We start from the raw sequence: 27,855 nt of genomic DNA on the forward strand, positions 1-27,855 counted from the left end.
CATATAATCCAAGTGCTTTCAGTATCTGTTTATGTCTGAACCTGTAAAATTTTAGCATAGTAAAAAGCACTTATACAGAAATGATACTGTCAACACTAGCACAACACATTAATTTTTTTGGGTATTAATCCTCCGATTTTTAGGAGTAGGGGTTCTGGTGATCCGGAGTTAAGATGGAAGATAAGTAAAGATTGAACAAGAATTGTTTCACTCAAGAATCAAACTTCTCCTGAACGGTTCGTCCTTAGGCGGAGCTCATTAAGTCCAACCCACTTAGCTACACTAGTACAACAAATTATAAATTACTTAAAACCTCACATTTTTATTTTAAAATAGAACGTAGATCAACAGAGAAATATGGTCCAAACTTTTCCCCTTCAAGGTATGTACTTTACCATTGAAAAAGATAAAATCCTTAACTTCGATGAAATTTTACATTTAAGCTACCCCCTACTCTATATTACGGCATTAGCTAAGAACATGCATTTGAAATTTCATATATCTTGTATAAACATGAAAAAGTGTAAACTGTGAATTGAGAGGCAAACATGAAGTTACTTTTACAGTCATTTTAATGTGAAATGTCTAATATTTAAGGATGGATAACATAACAAATCAGTATGTTAATGGTTTTTTTGCATATAATCCAGTACAACAGAAAACTATAAATAAATTACATAAAACTTCACTTTGTTTATTCTATTTAAATAGAAGGGAAATCAACAAAGAAATAAGGTCTAGCAAGTAGCAACACAAACATTGAATGGAAAGCTCTTACAACACATCCCATGCATGATATATCACAAACAACTCAAATCTCAAATAAAATAACGAAACTATCTTGAATCAATAACTTTGATGTTTCATTAAAGAAAGAGAACACATTATTATTTTTTTCACTGGGAACAGAAGTGCCAAAGCATGAACATAAAGATGCCACTGTTGTAAAATCCACTTGGAGAATTCAGTTTCCATCACAGTGGAAGCAAGCTACCTACAGATTAACAACAAACTATTACCATAGATCAATATGGAAATTATTTTAGATTTCCACAATAAAAACCTTAAAATACTTTAGAATTATAAAAAAAAAAAATACATAACATATGCCAGAAGAAAAGTAAGGTGAGGGGAAATAGAGAAATTATTTTAGGAAAAATAAGATTGTATATTGCTGAATGATAACAGAACAAAAAATTTTGCCAATAATATATTTTAACAATTATATGGAAGAAAATATTCACCTGTTCTCCCCGTTGAAGTTGGACGATGTATGATTTCTCCTTAAAGTTTAGGATACATTTCTACATGGGGCACTCCAAAAACATTGAGAACTTCAAGCTTTTTTAAGTACCGGATGCCAGCAGGAACCGTCTCAAGGTTGGGGATACGAGATAACTGGAACTTTTTTAGAGAAGGTAATGCTCCTTCATCAATGACGATCGAATTCAAGTCAGGCAAGTCTGTAATGTATAGTTCCTTTAGATTTTGAAACCCTCCATCATGAAAATGTAAAATTTCACCTTTATAAGCTTTGTTAATGATTGAGAGAGACAATAAGTTTGACATTTTATCTAAATGTTCTATTGGATTATCAGTTAACCTGGAGCCTACTAACTTCAACTTAAGAAGATTTTGAAGCCGAAGAATCCACCTTGGGAACTTATTCAACACTCCATTCAGTTTTAGATTTTGAAGCACTGGCGGGGGTGATTCCAAATGGATATCAATAACCTCATTTAAAAAATATCTGTAACTTTTTGCCACGATGTGTAGTTTCTCCAAGTGCCGCAACTCCTTCAATAAGGAAGATAACGCGCTCCCATGCTCTCTCTGAATATTATCCAAACCCAATTTCCTTAACTTCTTCAGATTTTCGAGCTCTCTCAATAACTCTATTCCATCCTCATCTATCCGCACTTTACTCAATGTTTCTAAATATTTCATGCCTCCGATACCGCCCTTCAACTGTAACAAAGACATACCTCTTCCCAGAAGATGTCGTAGCTTTCTAAAATTGCTAATCTCCTTTGGCAGCTTATGGAAATAAGAACTAACCCTTAGATCCAGGGTCTCCATGTTTTGGAGCATGCCAATCGATTCCAGAATTTCAGGGTATGCTACTTCAATATAAGAACCATAGAAGCTTAAATACTTCAGGTGGATCAAACTTCCCATATTCCCATTAAGATTAAGAAACATAGCACCTTCAATATTAAGCACCTTCAACCGTCTGTATTCTGTTAAGATTCTCCTCATGAAGTGGTCGTCCTCCATTTGTTGTGATCCATTCTTGAAAAGAAATAGTGACCGAACATGTGAATTTTCACTACATGCCGGAAAATCTTTGGAATAGGTTGTTAATGAATGGCGTCGAATGATTTCAAATAAAGATGAAAGATCATCTTCACTAATATGCTTGCAGAAACTTATATCCTCACTCTTTTCAAGGATCATCATATGTATCAGATCATGAACACAGCAACTTTTAGTTTTTCCATCAATTCTAACTGAAGATACTTGAACCAAACTTCTATGGATCAACTCAGTTAAATATCGTTCTGCAACTTCTTCCAAGGTATACCCCCTTTCTTCTTTCACAAATCCTTCAGCTACCCACTGTCGAAACAGTCTCCTCGATCCAACTTCATAATCTTCGGGATACATTCCAAAATATAAGAAACATGGTTTAAGATAGAAAGGCAAATCATTGTAGCTGAATCCTAAAATTTTGCTTATCCCGGCCAAAAGAGAATCTTTCTTTAGCTCTAAAGTCATATTTTTACAAAATTTCTGCCACTCAAATACATTTTTCTCTTTTGTAGACAATAGACCACCAATGGCAACAATTGCCAGCGGTAAACCCTTGCATTTTCTAGAAATTTCAAAAGATATATCAATGAGTTCTTTTGGACAACATCCATTGTTGTCAAACTGAAATGTCTTCTTGTTGAACAACTCAAAAGATTGTTCATTTGTTAAAGGTTGCAATTCATACACTTCAATGAAAGAAGATTTCTTACAATATATGGCAACATCCATATTTCTTGTTGTAATAAATATCTTACTCCCATTTTTATTATCAATCAATGCATTTTCAATCTCATCCCAAACACGAAAACATACCTCTTTTGTTGCAAGTAGTTTCTCAGCTCAGAAATCAACGACCCTCATCCATTTTCGAGATACCTTTAGGAGGCTCTTCTCCTTTTTGTTTGTAAAGCTCATTCAACATGCCTCTCAGCAACCCTTCTGTATAGTATGATTGCAACACTTTGATCCATACACGAAATTCAAAGTGTCCCGCTACCTCTTTGCTGTCAAACACTTTTCTGGCAAGAGTGGTTTTTCCTAGCCCTCCCATACCTACCACAGAGATGACAGTGCGCTCTGATCTTCCCTCTACCAACCAACCAATCATTTGTTTTCTTGGTGCTTGAAGGCCTACCATTTCTGCTTCACCAATGTATAAAGCAGCCGTTCGAGGGTCATGCCATTTAACATTTTGGCTTTTTCTGAAGCTTCTTGATTCTTGTTCATTAGAAGGCAAGATTTGGAACTCATATCTGTGGCTTTTTTCCTTGATTCCACGAATAAATAACTTAATGTCTTGAATCTCGGATGCAATTTGATGGCGATCTTTCATTGTTTTGAGTAAGTAAGCAATCTTATGGAGTAAAGCTAGACATCCGAGATCACGAGGCTGCTGTTCCATATAGATCATATAATCATCAATGATATCTTTCTATGCGGAAAGCTGCTTCTCTAAGTTGCTTCACCCACGATTTGACTCCTTCATTATTGCTGTCTTCTTCAGCGGCAGCTCTTCTATCAGCATCCTTAAGGGAGGCTTGGATGATCTCCAGTTCATCTTTAATGTTTGCAAATTCGTTGTGAATGCCTTTCAACAGACCAGCTTCTTCCCTTAACAAATGAAGTAGTTGGTCAACCGCAAAAGACACTGCCATTTCTGCCATTTCTGATTTGTGTTTATTTGATATGAAAAATGTACATATTCCTTGAGACTTATGTTTATATGACCTTATACCGTGAAAGGAATACTTTTTAAGAGCAAGTTGAGGCTTTTATATATTTTGTTGAACTATAGCTTATTGTGAATCATATGATTCAACGGACCTATAAATGTAATTTAACATAGTTTAGCTATTGTTTAAGGCGCTTGGTGTAAGCATGATGTTTTTTTTATGTTAATATTAAATCCCATATTAACCCAAGGCGTGTCGGATAAATTTGGCTCTCTTGTGCGTGAGAAATTTGGAAGGAAAGAAATGCTCGGGTTTTTCGTCAACAAGAGTCCTCGTTACAAAAACTACTTGACAAAATTAAGCTTCAAACTTTTTGGTGGCTGAAAGCAAACCGCAATATTGCTTTTAACTTGTGGTATCTTAATCCTCTAAATTATCTGGGGATCTTTTTGTAATAAGCTTCCTTTTGCTTTTGTTCCTTCTATCAGATTTTTGATGTAATAGTTTTGACTTTCTTGTTTTCAGGCACTCCTTGTGCTTGAATTGTAAGATTTTGTGAGTGATGAAATTCCATTTTAACTTCTTCAAAAAAAAAAAAGGCATGTCGAATCAAAACAAAGAAGTTTTACAGTCAAATACACCGTCTACACAAGCTTACATGCAACAAGAAAATCTACATGCCAATGCCTAAACAATAAAAAGGATTATGCCACAGTTATAGAGTACTAAGAAGAAGAAAAAACATTAAAATGAGTGGATCTTAATTATAGCAATATTCATTTTAATACATTTCTTTTAATATTTGCTATTTTATTTGATGAAATATATAGAGGTCCATCTACTTTATGTAGAATTCATTCCTAAAATGGTATAACCTACATATATTACATCTAATAAGAAAGTAAATATTAAAAGGGGTGGATTAAAATGAATGTTTCATTGACTTATCTCTTTTTTCAAAGGCTACTTCTTCGGATAAAAAAAATATTATTAAAATATGACGTTTCTAGTTCTAGTGGTTATCTTTGTAGGAATTAACCAGTAACATCGGACGACCTGTTTTAAGGATTTGGTTAGTCAACTAAGTTAGAAAATAGTTAAATATTCCTACTTTTCTTTTACAAATCTACTCATTAATGTTTTTATTTTTTATTTTTAACAATCTCTTCAATGCTAAGTTAGCGGTACCATAGCAATTTAAAATAGGAAAATGTTATTTCCAGCGAAGGAAATGCATCTCCAATTTTTTCAGACACACAGCTCGCAAGTTTTAATTGCATGATTTATTTGTTCACTTTTTACTTTTCAGCCACACCTCCTTAAATTGTGTCAGATAATGATTTGTAATTGACTGTTCTTTATTCTTAAAGAGACTGTGATGTTACTTTTCTAAAGATATAGCATTGCTCTTTAAAATAATCCTCTTTCATAGACAATTTCTTTGATGAAAAAAATGTATATTCTACTTTCTGTTGGTCAAGTAGAAACATGTCTTTGTAGAATTCGTCTGATTTTTTTAAAATTTGTCTTGTTTTATCTACTAGTCTACTTGTAACACCCCGTTTTCCCAACATAAAAATTTCATAAAATAATCAGAGTTATTCACGTAAACGGAATGCTACACTTCTTTTCCTAAAATCATAAATGAAATAATTAACTAAATTATCCTTCAAAATTCAACAACATAATAATTAATACTTCGCAGCGGAATTTATTCAAACATCTAAATAGTCTTTGGCACAAAGACATCATCATGACGTCTCATAAAATTCAATATAAAACATAGTCATGTAAAATCATAAGCAATAAGTAAGGAATAGAAAAGCATGCAACAAAGTTCTCATCCCGTTACGTATCAGAGCACCTAAAGACACACATGAGAGATAGTCCACTCACGACAGCAATCTAACAGCAGCTTAAACTCGATCACCTGCAAGTTACTCATACGAAGAGCAACATTTTCAAGCAGAATGAGTGAGATTTCACATTCAATAATAAAAAACATATAATTCATCAAAAGCATTTAACAACTTATACTTCATCAATCAATAACATTACTCTTCTTATAATACTTCATTAGTTACTCAATCAACTTCTAATCATCATTAACTTCATATTCATTACATTACAAACATCATCATATAGTACATAATAACTAAATCATAACCAACATAGATCACCACATCAAAAATATCATCTTTTAACACACAACATAATCATCATCTCACAATAACATAAACAACGCAATATAACCATCATCTCATAATAACTTAAACAACACAACATAATCATCACTTAATAATAATAATCATATACAACACAACATAATCATCACTTAATAATCATAATCATATACAACATAATCATCATCTCATAATAATATAAACAACAACATAATCATCATCTTATAATAATATAAACAACAACATATTCATCATCTCATAATAATATAAACGACAACATAATCATTAACATTCCATGGTTTGTCATCAACAACAACTTCAACGATTCGACGACGACAACGTCAACCTGTCAATACAACTACGTGAGAGTACACCATCTCTTATGAAACAACGACATCAGAGTGACGTAAGAGTAACCACCTCTTATAAAACAACGACGTAAGATTACACCACCTCATATAAAATAACAACGTAAGAGTACACCACCTCTTATAAACCAACGACGTAAGAGTACACCACCTCTTATAAAACAACAACGTAAGAGTACATCACCTCTTATAAAACACCAGAACATATACAGTCACTAACAACAGCTTCAACTACGACTTCAACAACTTAGACAACATTAACAATTTAAGACTCCAATACTTTGGAAAGACAACTTACTTGCAACTTGATCAATATGCAACAACAACAGAAACAACACAAGCAATTCACAACATAACAGTATTAATGAAAAGCATCAACAACTTAAACATCATACATTTCCACATAATGCATATAATTATTTCACATAACCAACAACATTAATCATCTTAATTTCAGACTCTCTGAAGAACATTAATATTATAAACAACTTCGTTTTTTTACCCCAAGGACCAACTCACAACATAGGTTAAATACTCTTAAACACCTTAATTGAACTCATAGTACACAAGCTTTGAAGTTTGGATACAATCCATAAGTTTTGGGTTGACCTAGAAATAGTTATGCAGAATTTTCATAAAATTTCACTAAGACCTCCTTGGAGTATTTTCATCAATTATCTACAACTTTCATGTTTACACCAAAGGCCAATTCAAAATAGAAACGTGTGAAAAATCGCAAGAACGCGAAACAGGGGATGCTGTCAAAGTGTAGCTCGCGAGGCGAGTAAGTGTACTCGCTGTGGCGAGTTGCAACGGACAAATCTACGGGAACAGACTAGTTTTCACTCCAAAAGCCCCAATTTCATCAACCCACATCCCAAATTTGATAGGAAACTCAACCTATGTTTATTCTACAGCCTGAACTTCAATTCTTATGTTAATTCACTAGATTACCTACTCTTTAACAATCAATTCCAAACCAAAACCTAATTTCTCTAATCATCAAAATTGCGACCTACATCATGTTAAATCTAGTTTTCAGAATTAAATTACTTAGAATTAGAGAAAGTTAGTCCCACTCTTACCTTAAGAAAATCGATCAGCAGCTCTCTCTTGGTTCTTCTCTCCTCTTGTTCTCCCTTTTCTCCAAAACTGGTTGTACATGAAAATAACTGTAAACCTAGTTTCTCCTATTTATCACTTCCCATCTATTTTATCTTATTTCCTTTAATTCCACAAAACTCTCTAAATTCACAAAACAGCCCCTATCTCAATATTTATTCTATTTTTAAATCTTATTCTATTAAATACTAAAATAAGCCACTTAATAAATCACATAATCATATAAATATATTCTAAATATATTAAAACAATCAAATAATTCAAAGAGAGCGTTACACTACTTACTTTCCTTCTTTGAGGTTCCTAGTTCCTACATGTATCATTTCAGTTATTGAATCTATTTTTAAATGTGTTTTTGGGAGATTTTGAGGATGTTAGGAAAATACCTTGTGTAAATTGGAATGCGGTTTGTTTGGTTAAGGAGAGTAGAGGTCTAGGTGCATTAGACTAGAAAATTAGTTTGACATTAAGAAGATGCAGTGTTGGATGATTGATATGAATCTGCAAGTGTACGGTTCTATCGAGTGGTAAAAGATTACTGATTTACAGAGAGTGAAAGTAATTACCAAGTTTGTTTTTAGTTTTGATTAGCTGAAAAGATACAAATTATTTTCAGCTAATCAAAACTAAAACCTATTAGGTATTTAGTTTTTTCATGTTTCCTTTCAGAAAATTCTTTTAGGTATTTCATGTTTCCTTTCAGAATTCATGAATGTATCTGAATAACAACCAAACCTATTCTCATGGTTGATTGTTATTGAGACCCTTTAAATGCAAATCTTATTGTCTCAAGACTTTACAAAACTATTCATCTGGGGTGTTCCTATCAAGTTTTGTGCTTAGGTGCATCAAATCCAGACCGTGCGTTTTGTTTTTCAAGGTTTCCACCCCTTTTTGTTCCAAATTGAATTTAGGTGTCTTCGTGAAAGTTGTAGAAATGGATGTTAGCTTTTATCTTCCTTTGGTAGACCCCATTGGGACATCTACAACTTAAGTTATGATCAAAATACTACACATGGGTCAACATATACAGCACAGACCGTGTGTTTTTCCAGCTCTTTATTTTTCTTGCTTTTCTTCAATTTCTCTGCTCCTACCTCGGCTAAATGCTCTCATTTCTTCGTTACTTGTCCTGAATAAAAACCAAAGTATTTGTAGTAAAATAGCTCTAAACTAGGATTAAAACTAACAATACTTTATTGAATTTGAATGCTAAAACCACGACAAACTACGACTTATCAAATATGCATATGGATCAGGTTGTTTGTTCTACAAGGTGTTAGTAGTCAGGTATGGACAGAAAAGTGGATGCGGGACAACATAATGCTTTGATAATCTGTTTGTCGGGGGTGATTTCTTTGGGCACATTTGTGTGTTGGTCACACAATAGATATATGTTCATTCGACGAATTCTTTACTTTTGACTGATCATCTTTTTCAATTTATTAATCTAAGAGCCTTATCAAAAAACAATTGATTTTACTTAAAAGTGATTTGGCTAGCTTGTTCGTGAGTTATATGGAAGGACAAAACTTGTCGCTTCTTCCGAAAAAGGAAGACTCAATATCACATTTGTTCGATAAAGTAAAGCATCTATCTTACTCATGGTTGAAAGGTAAAAACATAATTTAAGCTTATGTTCTTCATCAATAGTGTCTTAGTACTTTTGTCTTGCAGTTGTGGTGTTTTGTTGCTATGGTTTTAGCATAATTTTTGTTATTTACTTTGTTAACTCTTAAGTTCATCCTTGCATTCCTTGTGGTACATGTTATATATATTGTTGGATAGTTTTTTGAATAAATATATAGTTGGATAGCGAAACCCAAATAACTTGACTTATAATAATTGGTACATGTTCTTTCAAAAACAATATTGGTACATGTGTTATTTTTTTATTTTTATACTTTTCCACAGCTTTTTTAAATACAAATTTTAAAAATGCCTAATCTTTATAGTAATTATTCTGGAGCCCCAATTAAAATTTGAGGGTTATCACACTATTCCTTGCTATATTGCACACATGTTCTTCACATATGCGAATTAGTGCAAGTATCATTATGTTTTTGCAATTTTTTGCATTGCAATCCATCAAAATGAAGGCTAACCATCAAACGAAGCTCACTACATTGCTTCATGATGTGAAGATTGATTTTTTTTTTTTTTGGGAGAAGCAATATTTTTTTTATTGAATTAAAGCACACCCACAAAGTGCAAGGCATGCTTTGAATGTAAATTCAACCTGATGCATCTACTGTCAAGCCTGCCTCAGAGAACAAACTACAAGCAAAACCACCTAAACTGCATGATCACAAAGTAACAATAAAAAACAAGAACCAGCCCTGCATAATCAACATCCCACATCAAATAGAAATGCACATGTTTCTACGCTTCCAAACTACAAGATTACAACAGAAACACCAAGCACCAGACAAACAAAGTGGTACATTTTACTGAACAGGTATTGAAATATTCTTAGCAGAACCAATTTAATTTTAAAATAAGAAGAAAAATCTCCAAACCTTCTTAAGAAGAGAGTCTATAAATACTTTGAGTACGGATGTGTATTCCATAGTTGCAATCTGTAGAATGGTAGTGTAAATAAGATACTTATATTTCATCCTTGTTAGTTTTATGAAACTGTTGGAACTTAAAGGCAGAAAACGTGAAATAGGTTTCAGATTACTTATCAACAGTCTAATTAACTTTATCTAAGTAACCCTACATTTCAATTAAGCAAGTCATTGTGAACTCCACAGCCAGGAACAAGAGGAGTTTGACCATTCTGTTATTATGTAATTCCCATCTTAATATAGCTCAGTCTTTATTTTCCAGCTTTCATAAGCTACAATTTATGGATTGAGGAAACTCCTATTTGTATTTTTGTCTAGGCACATCCATTTTTTATATTTACTGTCTCTAGCTCAATTTTTCTAGGAGTGTAACTTTTAGTGATTGAATTAGAAAATGGATCCATAACAATCAGTATGTTAATTCCATACATGATAAATCTCAAATCAAATAAATAAATAATATAACAAAGTATATATCCATGAATCAATAACAGGTTTCATATTCCATTATTATTAAAGAAAGACAACACAATATTTATTTTTCATAATTGGAAGCAGAAGTGCCATAAGTCCACTTGGAGAAATCTGAATCTCCATAACACTAGCTAGAAGCCAACCACCTACAGATGAACAACAAATTATTACTAAAAGAAACTTGTGAATGATAGAAATGAGCTTAGCTTTCCATTGATACACCAGAAACAGTTCTAACAGAACTGTTAAGAGTAAAGTAACTACATGGCAGCTTATTCTAACTATCAATTCTTACTATGGTATCTAATTCTTAGTAGAATTCCTGAAGCTTAAATATTTTAAGTGGACCAGACTTCCCAAATTTTTATAATCAATAAGTAATATGGCATCTTGAAAATCAAGCACCTTCAGTGGCCTGTGTTTTGTCAAGATTCTACTTATAATGTTTTCATCTAAAAAATTTGATTTATTTGTGAAAAGAAATAGTGACCGAACATATGAGTTTTCAATACATGTTGCTAAATCATTGGAATTAGCTGATATTGATAGGCGTCGAATAATTCCACTTATAGATGAATGGCCATCTGCACTAATATGCTTGCAGAAACTTAAATCCTCACACTTTTCAAGGATCATCATATGTATTAAATCATGGACACAACAACTTTTAGTTTTTCCGTCAATTCTAACTGAGGATACTTGTACCAAACATCGGCGAATCAACTCTGTTAAATATCCTTCTGCAACTTCTTCCAAAGTTTTCCCCCTTTCTTCTTTCACAAAACCTTCAGCTATCCATTGCCGTATCACTCTCTTTGATTCAACTTCATAATCTTCTGGATATATTCCAAAATACAACAAACATGACTTAAGATAAAAAGGCAAATCATCGTAGCTGAAACCAAGTATTTTTTTTATCCCGGTTAAATGGGAATCATTATTTAACTCTAAAGTTATATTTTCATTAAATCTTTGCCATTCAAATGCATTTTTCTCCTTTGTAGATAAAAGGCCGCCAATAGCCACAATTGCCAGCGGTAAACCTTTGCATTTTCTAGCAATTTCGGAAGATATATCAATGAGCTCTTTTGGACAACATCCATTAAAGTCAAATTGAAAGGCCTTCTTATTAAACAACTCAAAAGATTGTTCTACTGTTAAAGGATGTAGTTCATGCACTTCAATAAAAGAAGATTTCTTACAATACACCGCAACATCCATATTTCTTGTTGTAATAAATATCTTACTCCCATTTTTATGATCACCAACAGCATATTCAATCTCATCCCAAAAACTTTTGTTCCATACATCATCAAACACAAAAACATACCTCTTTTTCTGCAAGTATTTTCTCAGCTCAGAAATCAATGCGCCTCGATCCATTTCAGTGATATCTTGAGGAGGATTGTCTCCTTTTTGTTTGTAAAGCTCCTTCAACATGCGTCTCAACAACACTTCTATATTGTAAGATTGTGACACTGTGATCCAAACACGACATTCAAAGTGTCCAACAACCTCTTTGCTGTCAAAAACTTTTTTAGCAAGAGTAGTTTTTCCTTGCCCTCCCATTCCCACGACAGATATGACAGTGCGCTCTGATCTTCCCTTTACCAACCAATCTACTAATCTTTTTTTGGGTGCTTGAAAGCCTATAATTTCCGCTTCATCAATGTATAAAGCAGCCATTCGAGGGTCATGCCATTTGGCAGTTTGGCTTCCTCTAAAGCTTGTAGATCCTTGTTGAGAAGAAGGTTGGATTTGGAAACCATATCTTTCACTTCTTTCTTTGATCCCACAAACAAATGACTTAATCTCTTGAATCTTGAACGCTATTTGACGGCGAGAATTCATAGTTTTGAGCAAGTGAGGAATATCATGGAGTAGAGAAACGCATCGGGAATCACGAGGTTGCTGCCCCACATGGATCATATAATCATCAATGACATCTTCTATGCGAAAAGCTATTTCCCTAACCTGCTTCACCCACATTTTGGCTCCTTCACTTGTGCCGTCTCCCTCAGCTGTAGCTCTTCTGTCAGCGTCCTTAAGGAAGGCTCGGATACTCTCCAGTTCATCTTTAATATCTGAAAATTTCTTGTGAACACCTTTGAGCAGATTGATTTCTCCTGTTAACAGTGGAAGCAATTGGTCAATAGCAAAAGACACCGCTATTTCTGCCATTATGAGATTTTTTTGTTATTCTATGAGATGAAGACTGCTTGTGTGAGATGAAGACTACAATTTACTCCTAATTGAGACTTGTTTAGTGCAATCTATGTAGTTAGTGGAAGACTGAGTTTCCCTATGTCCTTGTTACATAATTTTTTGAGCAAGTTGGTATTTAATTATCGTACTAAAACAAGTTAAAAAATCACTTACACATTGGTAGAGGTAATCAAACATTATTTGTATTTTTTCATGTTAAGTGTAGTGAAACAAGAAAAGCTAACCAAGTTGATTCACGTGATTTAGGAATTTGGCTTATCTGCAAAAGTAACTATTGTAAACAATATTAATTATCTCTAGATCTGTGTTAAATGTAGTATACCAAAACAAATTATAAAAAAAAAAAAACAAAAAAACCGTGCTTGATGCTTGTCGGGTGTAATAAGTCATCATCTTCCTGCCATTTTGTCACAACAACCAATATGATGACATTAAGAATGTGTCATGTTTGAGTTTCCATCCATAGTCCCTTGGCATTAACCTTTAGGCCAAAACCAAATACAAATGAAAACGCAAAGTTAAATCATAAATATATAAACATAGTTATTTATTACAATTAATGACATTTCATTTCACCTATTCAATATGATTTAATATTTACACGAAAGAATCGTAAAGTTATAAAAGTATGGAGGTTCCTTACTTAACAAGGACCATCCCCGGCTAAGGTCCTCCAATTGAAAGAAGAAAAAAATAGTATCTATTAAGTGGATTGTTATTGAAGTCATTGAGTCTTTAATATGAACTTTTATTAAAAAATTATAAATAAATGAGGTGTACATGTGAGGTCTATTAAATAAGTCCCTATTAATATACTACCAGGGTATCATTGTGGATTATCTAAGATGTGGTGCCAAAGATACTAACACAAAACACTCAGAAATTTCTTTCCATCTATTCTTTCAGCGTGGCTTTGCTTCAAGGTGTGGTGCTGGCTTGCCTCCATTATAGCTAGACACCACCTTGCATTTTCAATCTCTTGCATATATTTAGACTTTGCGTGATAGAGTTTGGTCACCTCAATACAAGATTGTTATAAAAATTGCAATTATTAACATCAACACAATTAGGTATAAAAGGAACCAATGCAGGTTCAAGGACAAAACTTCTCACAGGAACACAACAATCAATAGTATCACTTATGCAGTAGCTCTTTCATGAAATAACACTTCTAGAGTTTCTAATTCCTCTATCAGAGACCTGATCATCTTGAAGAAGTTTTACATCAATATTCATCCCCCGAAGGCTCCCATCATCAAAGAGGAGTGTAGGGTTTTTCTCCATAACATTGTTAAACATTGCTGCTGGTTATACAATCAAAGGAGCTTATCAATTGCTTGCTACCACCCATCCTAGAGATCGTTCATATATTTCGCACCTGATTTCGCACCTATCCTACATGATATAATACTCTCTCCATCCCTATATGTAAATCCCTTTTTTTTTTTTTTACATTTCTTAAGAAAAGTTGTTAGTATAATTAATGTATTTATTTTGTGTGTTAATATTACCAAATTATCTTTTGTTTGTATGTGTATTAAATTTAACTTTTCATATTTCAAAACAAATTAGTAGTATTAATTAAGGATATGTTTATGAAAATAATAATAAATGCATCTAGTAATTTAAAAAGAGATTTACATTTGGAGACAAAAATAAAGTCAAATGAGTATTTAGATATAAGGACGGAGAGAGTATATTACAAGTATTAGAAAAAAATTGCAAAACATGGGGGACCACGCCCCCCTTGGCCCCATGTCCCTCCGCCACTGACTACTATATTCAAAATAGAAATATGTAAATATGTTTGTTTATTTTTTATTTCTTTTAAGAGCATAAAATGAAATATATTACGATAATTTTTGGCCCTCCTAGTACAAGAAGTACTCATGAAGAAACACATAAAAAAAAAAACAAAAAACAGAGAGAAAGTGTCAGAAAAATTTACAAGGCATCACCAATTGCCAAAAAAGTAACTAATAGATCGAAACCAAAATTAGCCTATACCAAGAATGGTAAATGGATTGAGCCACCAACCATGATAATTGAAAGGAAGAGAACTATCCAAAGCATTAAAAATTCTATTGTTTCTTTCTTTCCATATGTTTGTTTATTATGCTCAATGAAAAAAAATTGTCTTAGATCTATGAGTAATGTTGATTGATATGATTTTTTATTTTTTTTTTACTTTTGTTGTGTGAATCTCATTAGTTATAATATATCATTCAATCAACAAAGATAGACGGATTGTGATATCTACTATTAATTCGTTGTTTGGTGACATGGAAGGATATTATTAGTTAATATTATAATCTTTTTCTGTGTGATATATTTATTTAGTTTCTCATCATGTTAATCGTTTTAAAAGTACTATAAGATAGAAAATATACTAATTTTATAAAAAATCTAATTCCAATTAAGTATAGTTTTAAAATAAAATATTTTTTCTTAAATTATTGATAAATTAAAACATTTAAATATTATGAAATTTATAGAAATTTTACAAAGCCATCGATAAATTTTAATAAAATTAATTTTGTTATTTGAAAGGGTCTATAGTGGTGGTTGTAATATCTATTTGAAAGTTTTTGTATATGACATTTGAATTTCAGTTTTTACCGTTGAGCTAACACCTCATGTGTAATTATTTTCTATAATTAAAAAATTCAAAGCATATATATTTCGTTTCAAACAACAACAAAGAAATTATTCTCTACGTGATGTTGTTATATAAGATCATAGTGAACAAGAACAAGATCATTAAACTCCTACTGATCAAATGGTTAACCCAAATTTTGCTCATGGTATGTGTGTTTTGAAAGATTTTTGAGAAATGAACATTATTTCATTGTAGATGTCTCTAAGTTCTAAATTAAAATTTCGTAAAATTATTGTGTTTTGTTGTTTAAAATACTCAATCTATGGTACGGACCGGTCCTCCTCATACTCTAAAATTGTTTTTTTTTTCTTTCTCGAGTATGATTTATGACCTCCCTAAAATAAAATTTCTTTTATGGTGATATGATATTATTTTGTCGCTTACACACTTTAAAGAAATATTTTGAAGAAAAAAGATATTTTGTCAAAAATTTGTGAATTATAATTTTAAATGAAACTTTGTTTTTTTGTTTAATTTCACTACGTAAAAAAACAAAAAATTATTAAAATCAACTATAGTTCGAAAGATATATGATTCGAAACTAATATTTCAAATTAAGGACATTCACATTGCATTAATTACAATGAAAATAATGGTCATTACAACAGTCCTCGAGAGGGTTGTAACTCTGCATCTTGAGGTTACAAGACTAACTTTTACCGAGCTATCACCTCAAGTGTAATTAATATTCACGAATATGTATTAAAATTATTTTAACTTGTGGAATTGATCTAATATCAAGGAACATTGTTTTGTCTCATTGATATTTCATCATTTTAATTGATACTATCATAATAGTTTTAAATTTCAATTTATAATCCGTACATTTATCTATATTCGGTTATCTTAATGATCATATCTATAACATATAGATGATTTAAATATATATTTATGTCCCTTATGTTTGGCAAGACTACTTGGTCTATATTTTAAGTATCATATAAAACGTTAAAATAAAATGACATGAAGAAAGATAATAATTTTATTTAAGTTAATTTACATAAAAACTACTAAACAAGAACTTTTACTTATTAGAGCTTAATTTTGATACACTATCGGTGTATAAAATTTAAGATTTTCAATCAATCACATAATCATATATATGACTCTAGTAGTAGTAGTAATGATTAAAGATAAATGTTCTTAAAAATCTAACGAATAGTATTGATTGACAATGTAAAAACTGTTCATAAAGGTAGTGTGTATATTAATTAAATCTTTTTTTATTGAATTGTTATCATTCGATTTTATAAAAGATATATAATTATATGTTCGTATTTTTTTCTGTACGATTTAACCTTGAAATAATGTATTAAGCTTCAAAAGAATGAAACAAATGGTAATGACATAATTTTTTTGAATTAATAATAAAATTCAGAAAAGTTAACCAACATTAAATGGTTGTTATAATTTATCACTTTGCTTATTGATACATTTATTGTTGTCTTGGTGAACCTTTGATGTTTCTTTACTGTCTTCAAGTCCAATGTAGTAGAATCATTGAACCCTACACAAAAATGAAAAAGAAAAAAAAAACTTAGGACAAAATACAAATGTGCTAAAAATTAAATAATAATTAGGCTTTGTGCGTTGCAAGAAGAGATGTAAGGTTAAATTATAAGAAGTTCATCGTTTTAACTCATTCCATTTAAAAAAACAATTATTAAATCACTTTTAACACTGAGAGTAACAATTATTAAATCACTTTTAAGAAAAACTTACGTGTTGCAATCGACGCTTGGATCAAATGGAACACTGAGAGTAATGTTGCAAAGGTGTGGTAGTTGTTTAGATCTATCAGGGTTAACTCCAAATCTTGATGCAGCCGGTTTGAGACAATTGCACACATCTCTCCGAATCTGAGTAGTGTTAGCCTTTTGATTTAAATCATTTGCTCCTGCACAACAATAACTAGTTGGTGTAGCAGGGCCAACTCCCTGCAAAAAAGGCAAACATGGCAACAAGGAAAAAAGAGCCGAAGTGCAACTCACATCATCAATTTGACGTGCATCCAATGTTGTTACTAACATGCCTAAAACCATCACAACCATAGAAAAAGAAATAAATTTCTTCACCATCATTTTAATTTAAATATGTGTATGTGTATGATGTTCTTATGGATATTTAGAATGACTTGTCTTTGCAAGTGTGCGTTAATTTATAGATAAAACCTGTTACGATTTTTTGGTAACTCTTTATTTATTTTTTGTTTATTTTTAATGTTAAGAAAAGTCTTTTAATGATTTCATATTTTATTCCTTATTATTCTTACATAAAAAGGAAATAATTTTACCTTCAATATTCATGGTCAAACTTATAATAATTAAGATTATCAATTCTAACATAAAAAGGAAATGTATTCGAAATTCATGGTCAAATGGTAATGTATTCCCCTATTTTCCATATTGAATAAAGTAAGACATCAATGTATCAGGGCAAAAGTCTAACAAACAAGCTTTTGTATTTCCTCGATGTCTTACTTTACCCGATACTCATTTCATAGCCTAATCAAAGGTCTTACTAAGTGCAAATGTTTGATGTTATCAATAGTGTGTTTTTTATTTTCTCCTCTATGAGGGGTTATTTTCCTTGCTATGTTCTTCACTCTTTGTTCATAAAATAATATATGATTGAATATAAGTTATTTATTAAACACTTCAACAGTGTAACCACCTAATGACTTTTCCTCTCAAAAACCAAAAGAATAAACCAACATAGGGAGAAGAATTCTACAAAAATTGTAAAGGACAAATTTTCGATTAATCTAAACAAACGAATAAATCTTTTTATAGATATTTCTTATAGGAAATGTGAGCAAATCATTTTATAGATAATTCTATAAAAATTGTTTTTAATTTCAAAAGGAGTTCAAAATAAAAAGAGATATTTCAAAAAGAGTTCAAAATATTTTAGTGTTGCAACTCCTAATTTGTTGCTTTTCCATATGTGAGACATTGGATGCTTTGACTTGGTACCTCTTTTGTTTACGAAAATGTTTGGAATGGAGTTGGTAGACTCACATTAGTACTCTAATGCATGCCTTACATGGACCCATTGGATTTAAGCCTAGGATCCATGACATGGAAAAATCAACGGTTGAAAAGAAAGTGAAGTAGAGAGAGTGTGCGAAAAAGGTGTATAAGAAGGGTGCAACATTACTCTTTGACACATACAAGCCTTGTCAATACTTATTTTCTTTCTCCTTTTCTTTGTTCTTTGTTTCATAGTTTTCATTTTCTTTATGTACTTCTTCTATTGTTGAGTGATTCAAAGACTTCACCTTTTATTTTAGTTCTCTCGTTATATTATAAGTGTTTGAAAAAATGCAATGTAACCCTTAATGGTGTGTGTTTTCTAAACTTTATAGTTTGTAACATCTGAAAAATCATGTAAAAATGTGCTAGTGACGTGATATTTTCCTCTCACCGCCAAACCAAACAATGTAAAAGACTCTTTTCAATTAGGGGGCCTTCATCCATCTAATAATAACAAACACTTATCCAGACTGTCTCAACTAATATTAAAGCCTAAAACGAACTCTAAAATCGAAGTCTGAGATGGAGTCATCCTGAAGGAAAGATGGTGTCATCTCAGATGGCGCTATAAAAGGAGATTTTGCAAAGTAGGACATATTGGATATTAATTTTGGATAGGGCACATTGGATATTTTTTTTGGAAAGTAGGGCCTGCCAAAAAAAAAATTCGGAAGATCAGCCTAATTTTTTTTTGTATACTTATTCCGGAATGACGGAGATTCTAGAAGGGGAAATTAAAGTCCACTTTTGCAATTTGAATGCTTTGGAAGATGAGGAACCACCAATACAACAAAACATTCCTACAACTTCAAATTTTGAAAAAAAAAAAAAAAAAAAAAAGTAAAAATAAAAATAAAAATTTGTTATGGTAAATATAAGCTTTTATGACAGTTAGAAGGAGACAGTTAACGACCTAGATGATGGGTTTGGTGTAGAGGATGATAACAACCGTGATGATAAAGTACTTGTACAAAAAAAATTAATTGTGATGATGAAGTAAAGGGAGTAACCTTTTATGACATTGATAAAGAGATGGTTAATGACCTAGACAAGGGTTTGATGTAGGAGATTTACTTAAAGAGGCGATATTAGATTTTTGGTGATATTACATATTTGTTCTCTTAACTCATTTTGTACTTTCACTTTGATCCCATAACTTTGTCAGATGCAGTATTAGGGTTTTTTTTGGCTAAATTGCAAATTTGTTTACTTACTGATGATGAAACTTTTTTATTTTTAATTTTGTATGCGTAGTGTATAGCACAGAATGTGTCACTGTTATAAACTTCGTTGTATCGAGTTTGATTCCTAATCATAAATAATCATAAAAAATACCCTCCAGGGTTCACACACCATTGAGATATGGAAAACTCAAATCCTTTAAGTTTAAACTTCAACCAACTCCACCATAGTCTTATCACCTCCTCCACAATTTCATCAGCAGCAGCTCCATTGTTTGAAAAATCATCGTGTTTCTCGTTTTCCAATTCATTGTGTTTCTCATAAACTCTTCCAACTATAACACAGCATACCAGCTTAGAAGTTTAACTAAAACTGTTGAACACAAAGGACATTCAAAAAAACAAAGTTGCGTCAGATCCAATGGATCCAACGCAACAAACGTAACATAAACGCATTGTCTCTCCCGACTAAATCATCTTTAGACAAAGGCCTCTAGACTCCCTCCAGTATCCAACTGATACACCTCACCTATGTTAAACACAATTAATTTTTTACTACCTATGTTTAAATTCAAACAAAAGTTCACTTTCTCTATTAAATATAAGCTTTAGTAATACATACAAACATATATAAAGTATAAATTATATATTATTATTTTATACCCTTATTAAAACTTATAGTTTCTAGTCTAGTATATTTTCAGTGTCAGCCCTCAACTTCCAAAACCAGTGTTTGATCTCCTTGTGTATTCTGAAACTAGTTGAGCAAGAGATGAAGATTTGTCCTTAAGCAACTTCTTTGGTGAATCATATTCCTCAATAAGACCTGTAGGATCAATATGAAGAAAAATCATGTTCAGATTTAATAAGAAAACACTAAATGGTGACAAATAAAGAAGGAGGAAATAAAAAAGATTCTTGCCTTCACTGAGAAACAGAACCATGTCGCTATCGAGGATTGAAGTTATTCTATGAGCAATGGTAATGACTGTGCAATCTGAGAAATGTTGCTTAATTGTTTGCTGAATAATATTATCTGTTGCTGTATCAACTGATGCGGTTGCTTCATCGAGCACCAAGATCTTGCTTTTCTTAAGTAGAACACGTCCGAGGCAGACCAACTGTCGCTGACCCATGCTCCAATTTTCTCCATTCTCAGTAACTGCCAGAACTCATGATGATTAATGAAAAGTAGTACATATAAAATTTCTAAGAGTTATTATCAACTTCCTGTATATTAAGTGACCTTTAAGTTGAGTTTAATCAGTATGCACGGTCAATGTAAAATGATTTTACACATGCATCCAATTAGAAAGACCGTAACGATTTCTAAAAAAGTCGGCTTGTACGGTGAGGAGTGACGCCTCTTTATAAACTCTTCTCAAGAATCCTATCTATCCGACGTGGGACTAAATCTACTGAATGTTGACTGCTAACACACACCCTCACGCTTCAGCCCGGCCCAACGGGCCTGAAACGTGGACGATGCAGGAAGCCCAACGATAGACCCGATAGGTTCTGATACCATGTCAGAATTCGTGGTTGGGCATAATAATCCCTCTAGACTAAACCGGTGATAGAGGTACCGAAAGAGGCAGTCTTATCAGCACAATGGTCACCATCTCTAATGAGTGTCACAACTTTATTAATAATCCTTATTATCATTAGAATATTGACCTTTGTCGTAAATATAACGACTTGAAGTTTGAAAAAATAAAACGTTACATAGTATGGAATTTTTTTCTTTGGTCAAAAGGTCACTTAATCTGGAATGGAGAGAGTATTAGTATATATATGCTTAAAGTTTTGAGAAGTCAAACCTGTAGAGTCAAGCTTTCCTTCTTTCTTCCTCACTTCATCTCCAAGTTGGCACATATCTAGAGCCTAAAACATTTCACAAAATATTGAAATTGTATAACTTGAACTAAAAGGATCGGTTATTTTTTCTTTTCAAGCAAAACTAAATTACCTCCCAAATCTGTTCATCTGTATACTCTTCGAGCGGGTCCAGGTTACTTCTTACAGTCCCTTCAAACATCGTTGGATCCTGAGGGATTATGCTTAGTCTGGACCGTAAATCATGGATTCCAATCAATGAGATGTTGATGTTGTCTATCAAGATTTTTCCTGCAACAGGCTCAACAATTCTGAAAAGTGCTTGCACCAGTGTTGATTTTCCACTTCCTGTTCTTCCCACGATGCCAGTTTTCGCTCCAGCAGTAAAAGTGCAAGTAAGTCCACGTAAAACAAGAGGCAAGTGAGGAGCATATTGAACCTGTACCATGATAGACACATGAGCCCTCTCAGATAAACAACTTAATTAAGCGCTTATAGCATAAAGATTTTATCAGTATAAGTGCTTATGTTTAAGCTACTTCTATAACAAAAGATAAAATGAAGCCAAACTGTTTTTCATAAGCTATCTTGGAGAGCTTACGGAAATAAGCTAAAAATAACTTCTGAAATGTTATATGCTGTTTCCATAAACTCTCTCAAACAGTCTCACAAGTGCTTATGTCAGTAGATAAGCTCAAATAAGCCAATCGAAATAGGCCATTATGAGTAAACATATAAAACAAGTGTAACATTGGTGTAGTAGTTTAGCAGCAATACATCATTAAAAATGTTTTAGAAGAATGTTAAAGTTGCTTATCCAACCATTACATAATAACTAATAACTATATATCATATTAATTACTTGTGTCAAATCTCATAAAATGTAGAAATTTATTATAACCTAACGATACTAATTTCATGTAATTTACAAGTGTATATGACATTAGTGTTAATAACACATCTTGATGACCAAGAATGATCTATATGATGGTAACTTTTGACAGAGGTAAATTGTTATTGAACACTGTAGTACCTGTAAATCCTGAATATGAACCTCTCCGAATGACGGCCAAGAATGATCGGGTTGGTTGTCTTTTATTATAAGAGGTGCTTCACTTGGGATGGAGGTGTACTGAAGTATTCTTTCTACAGATATAATTTTGTTCTCCAAACCGCAAAGAAGCCAAATTAAATTATTTTGTACAGCATTTAGGTTAATCCCATATGTCACAGCCAATCCCGCAATACCTGGAAAGGAATGAAGTTTATAATGTAACAATGAGCGAGTATGACTAGTTAATGCATGTAAATTAAACTTGAAATACTCACTAGGATCAGCTATTGAACTTGGAAAAGATACTAAGAAAACCAAGCAGAAAGCAAATACTATTGAGGATAAAAGGTCCAGTCTGAATTTCAGCCATTCCATTGCACTGGCACTGTATAATTTAGGTTGCGAATATTTGTCTATCAACTGCATATTCATTTCATGAAATCTTGATTCTTGCTCAAAACTTCTTATGGTTGTTGATCCAGAGATCGTTTCAGAAAAATGTTGTATAACTGGAGCTTGGCATATACCAGTTAACCGTGCCAATTCGCGTGCTGATGCAGAGTAGTATCGCTGCATATAAAGAAGCACTCTGTTACTTATAAAGTAAGCATACAAGATGTTATTGTTTGCATAATAATAGCATTCAAATATTTGATCAATGATAGTAACATCGTACATTTAAAAATGAAAAGGAAGAGTGAAATTTAAAGTCAAACACATTTGATGACATGGCATTCAACTGAATGGCGTGGAATGGTATGCTGTCATAAAAATTAGTATACTCGATGATTTTATTAAGAAATATGCATAACCTTAAACGACACTTAATATGACACAAGGAGTCCACCTGGTACCATATGCAAGTTGCCATGACAGGAATCAATACTATAAAGACCTGCCACGCAACTTGAGACATCACAGCAACAGTTCCCAAGACCTGAACAACGTTGAAGGTAAATCCCCATACTACATTTGGAATGTTTATATCTACATAACTTTGGTCTGTTGAAGCCTATAACAAAAAAGTAAAACAAAAATTTAGACAAGAAAATTCATTCAATATGATCAAAATGATAAAAAAGAATTATAGAGAAATCAAACTTTCACAAATAATGTACTAAGCCAAGATGAGATGTCGATTGCCTGCAGTAATAATACCACACAACATCACGCAGTAATCAATCTCGGTCTCGGCCATTGGTTTGAGATCGGACAGATCAGATTCGCTTAATCAATTTTAAACATTTTCTACCATTCATTTAAATCTAACTGCAACGAAGAATTATAAACATGTAATTACATACTCTATTAAGAATTCTTCCACTTGGTGTGGCATCGAAAAACGACATTGGTGCTCGAATAAAGCTCAAATGCATTTGATTGAAGAGAATTGTGGAGGTCTTGTATCCAGCTATCGCAGCAAGAACTGCTCTGCCAAGGGTGGCAAACGAACTTCCAATTGCCAAAGAAACATAGACAGCCATAAGAGTAAGGCTTCCAATATCAGGTTCTGCAGTTGCCGAAACAGGAGTTGCCAAAGCCATCCAAAAATTGCTTGCAATCTGTAAACCCACAGTGAGTATCTGTGAAAGCAATAAAAAAGGTACAAGAGCTCCTCCATAAGCTGTTGTGATGTATTTCAAGAACACTTTAAACTCAACTCTACCCTTTTCTCGTTCTTCATCTTGAACAAGTTGTCCTTTCCCGTCAGGTGTGCCGTGTAACTTTCCTTTTTTATCATCTATGTTTTCAAATTCTTGCTCAAGTTCAGAATCACTTGACAAAACTGTGTCTTCGTCCGTAATACTCGATTTTTTAAATGTATTCCTTCTCTCTAAGGACTTAACTGAAGACAACGCGGCTCTATGTGCGCCTACAAGTTCCATGAAATCTGTTCCCGATGTAAGAATGTCATTGTATTTTCCTGATTGTGTTATTCTTCCTTCTTTCATGACCTAAATGGATTGTAAGAAAGATAATAGTATTAATAAAACAGTAAGCTATAATGTTTGAAACTTTGAATTTATGTGCATGATGAAATATTTGAATCACTCACAAGTATCAGATCAGCATCAGGTAAGAACTCTACTTGATGTGTTATATATATCACTGTTTTTGTTTTCAAAAGGCCAAGCAAACACTCCTGAAACAGTACAGAAGTTAATTGTAGAGTTCGATACAACCTTGCCATCTGATGCACAACAAAACTAGTGTAATTCTATTGGAACATTGAAGAATATCATAGGAATAAGAAAAATCCAAATCTTTGATGTTATAACGGTATCCATGTGCATCATATGGTATTGGAATTTATATAGACAATACGCTAAGAAATAAAATTCCACGTAAGTTTTTGTCACAAAATAGAAGAGCATCAGCTGCACTAAAGGGATTGTCAAGAAGATTAAAACAGATTGTACTGATATTAACAAAGATCAAAACATAATACCTTAAAGAGATGGGATCCTGTATGAGCATCAACTGCACTAAAGGGATCGTCGAGCAGATAAATATCAGCATTTTGGTAAAGAGCACGAGCAATTTGTACTCTTTGTTTCTGTCCACCACTCAAATTGATTCCTTTCTCTCCAATAATGGTTTGATCACGAAATGGTAAAACCTCGAGGTCTTTCTTCAATGAACATGCTTCTAGAACCTTCTCATACTTTTCCTTATCCATCTCTCTACCAAATAGTATATTCTCTTCTATCTTGCCACTCTGTATCCATGGCGATTGAGCAACATAAGCCTTTGTTCCACACACTTTCAAGTTCCCAGATATCTTCGGTATTTCACCAATTATACAAGAAAGTAAACTCGACTTGCCTGATCCAACCGTACCACAAACAGCAACCCTCATGCCATGAAAAACTCTAAGATTTATGTTTTTCAATGTTGTATTGGCAGAAGATAAATCCCAAGAGAAATTTCCATCTACTATTTCAATTGCTATGTCAGAACTACCCCGTGGTAGCTTCTCTACTACATCGGCCTGCAAATCATCCAAGCGAAGAAATGCAACAATCCTATCTAGAGAAACCTTGGTTTGTGCAATCATTGAAATTGTGTCAGGAAGACTATAGATAGGAGTTTGAAGAATTTTGAACGTTGCAAGAGCAGATAAGATCTTTCCTGATTCAAGCGGAATGCCTATAACAACGCAAGCACCAAAAGTAACCACAGCAACAAACGTTGGGGCATTAAAGAAGAGAAATCTAATAATTGCTGCACCACCAAGAAATTTCTTTAGCCATGTCTCCTCTAACTTCCTAGTCTGAATAATCTTCGATAAGAATTTCATCTCCCATGCTTGAAGTTTAAGAATCCTCATGTTCATTAGAATCTCAGACGTCGCCTTCATTCTTTTATCTTTGAACTCCATTAACTTACCTTGAAACTTCTCTTGCAGTGATGCCAAAGGATGGTTTAGCAACATCACAACTACGGTGGCGGCAAAAGCAGCTACTGAAGCAACCCCTACACTTCTATGAAGTATAAACAAAGCCAAAGAGACTTGCAGAGCAGCCTTCCATGGATCATGCATGTACCAACAAAATTCACCTATCCTTCCAGCATCAACAGTCATTAAGTTGATGATTTCGCCGCTGCTGTGTCCCTCTTTCGTTTTTGATTGACACGAAAGGGTCAAACCTTTAGCATAGATCATTGATACCAACATTGATTGCATCCTAACACCAACCTGTTGGAACTTAAACATCCATTGCCTCTGCATAAGACACTCGACAAGCTTTGCCGCTACAAACGTCATTGCCAAAATATAGCCTTCGTTTTTATCCTTGTTTTCATCATTAAGGTATTGAACAAGATTGTCTATGAGGTAGGGTCCTACATAAGTAGCACATGTGTACACCAATGCAAAAAATCCAGATAGAAGAATCCCTTGCCATGTCGAGAAGAACAACACCTTGGCGAGGTTAATAGTGGTCACATTCCTAACATTACCACACTCCAACTCAAGCTTGTTTCTAAAAGTTGTAAAAGTTCCATTGGCACACTCATTGGTAGAAAGCAATGGAAGGTCTTCATGGTTTAAAGTCTTTTTATTGCCTAAAGCTATTAGTGGAGTCATCCATGAGAATGTAAGAATGCTAAAAAATCCAGCATTTGAATAACTGGTTGAACTTTCATTTCTTAGTGTCTTTTTGGAATCAGAATTGTTGTTGCTTACACTATCTTCACCATTCAAAAGGGACTCTTCAAGAGAGGCAAGTTTGGTCATATTGTAAACAGAAAATCCAACATGACAAAGAAAGAGACCTGTAATAGAGAAACCTTTATCAAAAACCATATATATTTTGAGGCTAAAATTTTCCCAAACACATTAAATAAAAATGGTTGAGGGCCCAACTTTTAATCAAATTTGAAATTATGAACTTAATTATGCCAATAAATCCTAAAATTTGAGGGCTTCCTATACACTGGCCTATCAAACAAGTAAGCAACTATTTTAGTATCCAAATCCAAAACTATGATAAGCTCCTTTGAACCATCATGTTGATAAGGAAAAATAGCTTATTACATACTTACCTTAAAAAATGTAGTCCCCTTCCCTTGGAAGGAGAAAATAATGGCTGGAAAATTATGGTTGACTTGTTGACTTTGCACTAAAGAGATAGTTGTGTTCTGTGAGCACAACTGAGTGAGTGATGGAGGGAGTGAGATACATATGAGTGATAGTTAGAAAACGGGAAAGTTGTATTGATGTTGATTTCAAATGCAACATTTTTCTGCCATAGTTCAAGTGCTTCACGCCTTATACTTTTCTTTTTAGCATTTTATAGATTCCGCTATTCGAGATACTATTTCTTTTTTTTATGGACTTTACATATTTTATCCATTGTTTATGCTAACTAATTTAAATTCAAGAGGACATTCGAAATACTTTTTTGATGCAAAGAGCATCACTTCATATATAAAACCAAAAAAGAGTACAGGAAAGAAAAGGGGGACCAAACCAAAACCTTTTCAATAGGTGTTAAACCTGAAATTGGGCATACCCAACCTATTCCTGATGTACTCTCCCCTTATGAAATCAGGGATAATATCTGACCAAAATAAATCAAAAGAAGTGAAAGAGAGACCTAGATTTGCAAGGCTATCAGCACAAGCATTCCCTTCTCTATATATGTGGGTCACTATA

The 27,855-nt window shown here is 32.9% G+C and overlaps 2 protein-coding genes across 3 annotated transcripts; both read right to left on the reverse strand.

Annotated features, from left to right (window-relative positions):
- Window positions 1-673: 673 nt before the first annotated feature.
- On the reverse strand, window positions 674-13,025 carry LOC25489074 (disease resistance protein RPM1-like). Its single transcript, XM_024778848.2, is given in 7 exon segments — window positions 674-994; window positions 1,245-3,113; window positions 3,116-3,169; window positions 3,172-3,742; window positions 3,744-4,082; window positions 10,794-10,849; window positions 11,009-13,025. Coding segments are annotated over 6 exon segments (4,725 nt in total). The 5' UTR covers window positions 12,885-13,025; the 3' UTR covers window positions 674-994; window positions 1,245-1,284.
- Window positions 13,026-20,374: 7,349 nt separating this feature from the next.
- Window positions 20,375-27,473, reverse strand: LOC25489076 (ABC transporter C family member 3). Of its 2 annotated transcripts, XM_024777858.2 has the most exons (11): window positions 27,243-27,472; window positions 25,144-26,972; window positions 24,751-24,837; window positions 23,999-24,649; window positions 23,542-23,706; window positions 22,970-23,264; window positions 22,674-22,888; window positions 21,774-22,079; window positions 21,625-21,688; window positions 20,727-20,966; window positions 20,375-20,630 (listed from the first exon to the last, which is right to left on the reverse strand). In XM_024777858.2, the coding sequence occupies exons 2-11, from the start codon at window positions 26,932-26,934 to the stop codon at window positions 20,518-20,520; spliced, it is 3,927 nt and encodes a 1,308-aa protein (XP_024633626.2). In that variant the 5' UTR covers window positions 26,935-26,972; window positions 27,243-27,472; the 3' UTR covers window positions 20,375-20,517. The 2 variants fall into 2 exon arrangements, with proteins under 2 accessions (XP_024633626.2, XP_039687143.1); XM_039831209.1 differs by lacking the exon at window positions 20,375-20,630 and having other exon boundaries at window positions 20,891-21,034; window positions 27,243-27,473.
- Window positions 27,474-27,855: the final 382 nt, after the last annotated feature.

The sequence above is a fragment of the Medicago truncatula genome, chromosome 3, assembly GCF_003473485.1.
Source record: "Medicago truncatula cultivar Jemalong A17 chromosome 3, MtrunA17r5.0-ANR, whole genome shotgun sequence".
NCBI classification, from domain to species: Eukaryota; Viridiplantae; Streptophyta; class Magnoliopsida; order Fabales; family Fabaceae; genus Medicago; species Medicago truncatula.